Genomic DNA, 6216 nt, shown 5'->3' with positions numbered 1-6216 from the left:
CGCACTTTTTATGTGAAATAATTTTTTCATGGCCAACTCAAAAGTATATAAAAATATCTAACTGTATTTATTTGTTTTCAGTTCAGAAAAAAAGAAGCTTTTCGGAAATGTGCTTCCTATTTAAAAAAATAAAACTTTTTGTTATTACAGCTAAACGAATGATTAAAAAAACCGCTGATAACATTATTGAATTCTCTGTAAAAAAGTATCTTATATTGTCTTTTTTCCAAATATTATTCTTTTATAATAAGGAGGATATGATTTTTTTAAGATTTCGCTAAAATGTCAACTTTTGTTTAGAAGTCGAAAATAAAAGACAAAGCGGAATGCGGTTTTGACGAAAATTATTTTCCCGTAAAACAAACCCGAGAATGTGTCACTCGTTTTTTTCTAAACCTTTTAGTATCGGAGATCCTTATTATTAACACCCAAAAGAGAATAGTAGATTATTCAACGAGTTCGAGTGTAATTCGGACGCTGTATTGCCTAGTGGATTTTTAAACGTCGAGTGATAACGAGGTGGAATAAATTAATTGAGTTACACAAAAACGAGGTGAATACAACATTTTATTTTTTGAATTAACATTAAAAATTGCTTATAATTTGTTAAAAATAATCTGACGTTTCGTATTAAGAAATGCCAAACAATTGTCAAAACTTTCTTAGACAGGATAAAAATTGTAAGGTTTAACAGTGTTGAAGAATAATAGTATATTATGATACGAGTTTTATAAGACGGATTTTGTCGCACGCACGAATTTAGGGCAAGACGATCGCATAATATAGTAAGTGCGACAAAATGCCTTATAAACGAGATATCATACAGTATTTTTTTTATTTCGCACTGTTTGTACCAAAAAAATTAATTTCGAAAGTTAGGGAATTTTGTGGCAGTTGACATTTGCGCGCAGACAGAAATGAAATTAATAATTTGGACCATCATTAGTTTATTCTTACAAATGTATTCTGAAAGTGTCCAAAACGTTTTGCAATGTATCCCTTGACAAATACGGGCTTTTGTGGCAAATACGTGCAAACTACTTACTTGCACTGGCTTTTGAAGTTATGTTTTACTATATTATCATGGTTTTTAGTCTAATTATTATAGCACTCTGTTGGATATTATGATACGCAAATCGCGTATCGTAATGACCTCAGTATGAAACCAAAGTAGAAAAAACAAATTATACATTTTCTTAATCAGTTGTCTACACTATGTTAAAAATATTTAGGGAAGTAACAGTGTGGACTAAAATAAACAAAAAAGTCTCTTAATAAACATGTGTCCTCAAAGTAGATACCTACCCAAGATTATTCATTCTTGTAACAAAATAATAGAAAAATGTTCATCTTTATTTTAAAATTATACGTTTCTAAGGGTGATAATTTTTAGTGGGGTATGTAAAACCAGTGCAACTCTAAAACACGTTTCATAGAATATCATAAATAGTGTTTTTATTGTTTCTGCAGATTTTCTTTAAAATAATATTATCCTTTCTTTTTTCGAAATTAGAGTTGGCTATGATATTTTTGAAAAGCCATTTTTCTCTGATTTGAAATGTAAGCCCCTGTCATTTTCAAAATCATATTATGGAAGTACCTCTGTCCATGACAACATCCAGTACTACCTTACTATTAGTTAAATCCTATAACACATTAAAATTAAATTTTAATCGCGATTAACTTGAAATTTGTCAATGCATTTTAAATGGCAATTTAATTCAAATTAGTTTATTTTTGAATTAAATCTTAATTTCGCTTTCTGTAAATAGATCAATCAATTAGGTCAGTTTGATCACATGATCAGTTAATCACGCCAATTGCAAATTAATTTAATGACGCTTCTATAAACCGGTCCTAAAATGTTTCATAATCTAATGAACGCCCTCAATTTTACACCGACGAAGAAAATTTTTGGGTACAGAAAATGCAGTTATTTTTTATATCGTTTCGCCTCGAAGTAGTATTTAGGTCTACATATCCCTGACCAATGTTAGACTCAAAAATATCCAATTTACAAACAATAAAAAATTAAAGCAGAATTAGGTGTTGCAATTTACCAATAGACAATTTGAAATTACAAATATTGTCTATGTCTTTATGTTTAAATATGTTTTTTAGGTCTTTGCTTATTATATAAATAGAAAGGAAACATTTTTAGTTGAAAACGTAATACGCGATTACGTTTTTTCTGAAGACTTTTGTGCATGAAGGCACCACTTTTTTTATCCGGATTTTAACTGTCAATAGTCAATGAAATTAAGTTTTTGAAACAATTCGATATCTTATACAAAACACTTTAATGGTTTTAAAAATTATTGTACAACATAGAAGACCTAGAACCCACCCGAAAAATAAAACTTTTTGAAACTTAAACTTGGTAATAATATTCTAATTGATTCACTAATTTGGAATCAATCTTTTACGTGAATATGTAAAGGGTCAGGTGTCAATTATTGTGTTACTGTGACCCAGTTAGTCCAAGTATTAAAACAAATTGAAATTTATTAGCTTTTACATTCTGTATAATTCCTAAAACTAGCAGCATATACTACATTTATACATTTTGAGTTGTAATTTATTTAAGATTAAGGATTAACACCTTTTATTTTTGATTAGTGTTAACGAACTCGCATTTCCTTACCAAAAATATCGTACCCAATAATTATTTTGAAATGATAGATTCACAAACGTTTGATTCAAATTATACATTATCTTTAAAAAATTATGAAGGTAAGTTTCATTTGAAACAAAATTTTTTTTATACATTTGGAATAAACAGATCCAAGAACTTCAAACTGGTTTCTTATGTCAAGTCCAGGCCCTACTGTTGCCGTTTGTCTTAGCTATGTGTTTCTTGTAAAGGTATGAATCTGCATAAAAACATGCCTAACCTAAACTTATTTTTATGTAAAGTTTGTAGGTCCCAAAGTAATGGAAAAAAAGAATCCATTCAGTCTTAGAAAAATACTAATGGCTTATAATTTTTTTCAAGTAATTTTTAGTGCTTGGCTATTTTACGAAGTAAGAAACCAAGTTTAAAGTTCCAAATAAAAAACTGTAACAATTTTTAGTTTTGTGCAAGTGGTTGGTTAACCGGTGAATATAGTTTTCGATGTCAACCAATTGATATCTCCGCCAATCCAAGAACTATGAGAGTAGGTACCTACATTTTTTTGCAAAAATAAGAAATGTTGAATGAATTTGTTTTACAGATGGTGAACGTCACCTGGTGGTATTTTTTCTCAAAGTTTACAGAACTGGTCGAAACTGTAAGTCGTAATAATTATTTTATTATTGTATGATTTGCCAAAATTTAGATATTCTTCATTATGAGGAAAAAATTTAATCAAGTGAATGCACTACATGTGTTCCACCATGGCATTATGCCCGTCTCTGCTTGGGTAGCCACCAAATACTATCCAAGTAAGTTTTGTATTTTTTGTGATTTTTGTTTTTGTTCTTGTTTTTATCTTATTTGGTTTATTTAGACGGACATGGAACGTTTCCCGGATTATTAAATACTTTTGTACATGTTATAATGTATTCTTATTACTTCTTGAGCGCTTTTGGGCCAGAGGTGCAGAAATATTTATGGTGGAAGAAGTATTTAACAAGACTACAAATGATTCAATTTGTTATAATAATGTTCCACGCCTTGCAATTACTTGTTGTTGACTGTAATTTCCCAAGGATCTTTATTTGGTACATGGGATTGCTAGCTCTAAGCTTTTACACTTTGTTTAAAAACTTTTATGACAAGGAATATAAAGCAAAGCAAAACAATAAGTGCAAATAAAAATAATTTTCTACTTCTTGGTAAAATTAATTCATTTTTTTAACCTTATAACTTTTACCGCAATAACTCAGTAAACCTATTTTAACATTTTCCTACCGAAACGTAATTTATTAACTTATTACCTATAAGTAATTAGTTACCAACTAGATAAGCAAAACAAGGTCTTGCGTAGATGGGACAAAGATTTAATTTCTCTGGATACTTTATTAGTAATCCAGTGTATTGTTATAACGTTATAACAAAGCCCAATACCTATAGTGTTGTCTACGCATTCGTCTGCTCAAAAAAGTTTTTGTAGTTAAAAACAATTATGTTTTCAAGCAGATGAAGTTAATTGATGAATTTACAAAACTGAAATCGACTTACAAGCATTTTCATTAAATTCTCATTTTCATTAAATCCGATATCAATTTCATATAATAGTTATAGTAGTTTTTTTTTGTTAACTGCGGTTAAGTCGTAAGAGAACATTAAAACCTCGGTTAAAACGTTTTTAGACAGGTATTAATTTTAACAATTTTGTTCTTAAATTTATGAACACTTTACGGATGAGTCGCTCAAAAATTATTTGTCTAAAAACAAGTCAGTGACAAAACATTTTGAGAGAACTAAAACAATTCTCTAATAAAGTCTTGAGAAGTGAGTATCGATTTAAAAAAAATTGTAGTCGAAGGCTTTATTTATAGCTATGATTCGCCTAACCAATGCTAAAATAGTTTATATAACAAGTCTGCAAGATGGTGTTTTGGCAGATGACCCGGATTAAGGACGGGGCGACGAAGGAGCCGAGTGCTGAATGAGATGAATCCGCTAAAACTAGTTTTAGTGTTGTGTTGGTACCTGCCCTCTAAAACAACAAAATTGCGAAATTCTTTTCATTTCCAATCCACCCTTATCCTAAGTTCAGTCGATCGATAGTCATACTGATTTATTGAAAATATAATATTTGTTTTGTTGGTAATATTTTAAGCCTTCTTTTTAATATCTGAATTCTAGATTATAAACACTATTTTAAAACACGTTTCTCCTAGCAATTAGCAAAATTATTATTATTATTATTATTATTATTATTATTATTATTATTATTATTCCACCACAATCGAAATCAATTATTGTATGGCCTACGTAAAATTTAGAAGTACATTTTATGAAGTGAATCAAGTACGTAAAATATTATTCATAAAAAATATATCTATGTTATTAAGGCGGCCCCCGAGAACTGTCAAAATTAAACTGTCAAATCAAAAAAATATGTGTTTTTACCCTTTTTTACTTTTATACATAGCTATCTCAAAATAGACAACAATTTTCAGCCGGAAACCATTGTGGCACCTCCAACTGGCAAATAAATTTTGAAAGTGGTAAGTTTTAGAAAATCTCATTCTCAAAGAAATTTTTCTAAAGGTTTTTTCCTTGCTATTGCTAGTGTTGGGTTCAATTTTTGCATGCATATTTACAATGATGTTGTGCATGAATGGTGTATTTTTTTCCGATCTGTGCAGTATCTTGCGTGTGGCACCCAAGTCTTAGATCATCTTGAAAATGGATTCAATACTAAATAAAAAATGTGTAGTTTTGTGGGGAATTAATTTCTTATCATTTTGCTTTTTATTTGGTACTGCTCCGGGGTCTATTTTTGAGATATGTATAAGGTAAGAACACATCATTTTGAAAGTTCTCGGGGGCCGCCTTAATTTGGTTCATTTCGGAGCACATCTTAAAAACAGGTGATTTTTTTTGGAAGTTTGTCCGACTAGTAAAATAATTGTTTATTTGTAGAGTTTTGAGGTGGTACACAAAAATTTAGTTGTTTTAGCAGTTGAGGGCAATCAATTTTATTGTGTATAATTTTAAAAAGAAATAAAAAAAGAATAATACAAATCGAGAATGGTAAGTGTACAGGCTGGTGTCTAAAATTTCAGTATTTTCATATCATTAGAAGTTGCGATTTTCGTGGGGGCGCGAAATGTGGTTCAAGTATTGGAAAACTAGTTTCTAGCCAAAAAATCTAAACTTTTCAAACCTTCAAAACTGAAACAATGAGTATAAAATAGGTTGGTAATATGGTTGTGCAAACCGATTTGTTTGTATTTATAATTTTCGAATTCGAAATTTTTGAAAAGTTTCTTAAGGCCAGGTAATTAATAAATTTTGTATAATTTTTCTAATGTTGTATAATTAAGTTAAGTTTAAAGTTTGCATCCTTTTTTTTAATTGACGTTAATATAAGAATCCGTTTTGCAAATATGAAATATGGACTTTTTCTTTTAAATCAAAAACGACTGAGATATCGGTTGCTAGCTTGTTATCAAGTCATTATTTATGATTAAATACACGTTACTTCAGTCTAGTAAATTATTGTGGCCACTTTCCTTTTACACATAGATAGATATTGCATAATACATTAAAATTAATAA

At 29.4% G+C, this 6216-nt stretch overlaps 1 protein-coding gene and 1 long non-coding RNA gene across 2 annotated transcripts; both read left to right on the top strand.

Annotated features, from left to right (window-relative positions):
- Positions 1-2519: 2519 nt before the first annotated feature.
- On the top strand, positions 2520-3825 carry LOC657137 (very long chain fatty acid elongase AAEL008004). Its single transcript, XM_008201430.3, has 7 exons — positions 2520-2733; positions 2783-2865; positions 2917-3024; positions 3075-3158; positions 3216-3272; positions 3321-3426; positions 3492-3825. The coding sequence occupies exons 1-7, from the start codon at positions 2676-2678 to the stop codon at positions 3797-3799; spliced, it is 804 nt and encodes a 267-aa protein (XP_008199652.2). The 5' UTR covers positions 2520-2675; the 3' UTR covers positions 3800-3825.
- A 1092-nt stretch (positions 3826-4917) lies between these two features.
- LOC135265459 (uncharacterized) lies at positions 4918-5923 on the top strand. The gene is made up of 3 exons (XR_010333134.1): positions 4918-5160; positions 5226-5526; positions 5579-5923. It is a non-coding gene; the product is annotated as an uncharacterized LOC135265459 (long non-coding RNA).
- The last annotated feature ends 293 nt before the right edge of the window (positions 5924-6216 follow it).

Source organism: Tribolium castaneum, chromosome 2 (genome assembly GCF_031307605.1).
Source record: "Tribolium castaneum strain GA2 chromosome 2, icTriCast1.1, whole genome shotgun sequence".
Lineage (NCBI taxonomy): Eukaryota > Metazoa > Arthropoda > Insecta > Coleoptera > Tenebrionidae > Tribolium > Tribolium castaneum.
The sequence above is the reverse complement of the archived record's forward strand: the minus strand, read 5'-3'. Positions and strand labels throughout refer to the sequence as shown.

What these genes read in the sequence shown, in the direction of transcription:
- LOC657137 (XM_008201430.3), top strand. Translation starts at nt 2,676, where the DNA reads ATGATAGATTCACAAACGTTTGATTCAAATTATACATTATCTTTAAAA. An exon ending in ATCTTTAAAAAATTATGAAG is followed by an intron (nt 2,734 to 2,782) that starts GTAAGTTTCATT and finishes TGGAATAAACAG; the next exon opens with ATCCAAGAACTTCAAACTGG. An exon ending in CCAATCCAAGAACTATGAGA is followed by an intron (nt 3,159 to 3,215) that starts GTAGGTACCTAC and finishes TTTGTTTTACAG; the next exon opens with ATGGTGAACGTCACCTGGTG.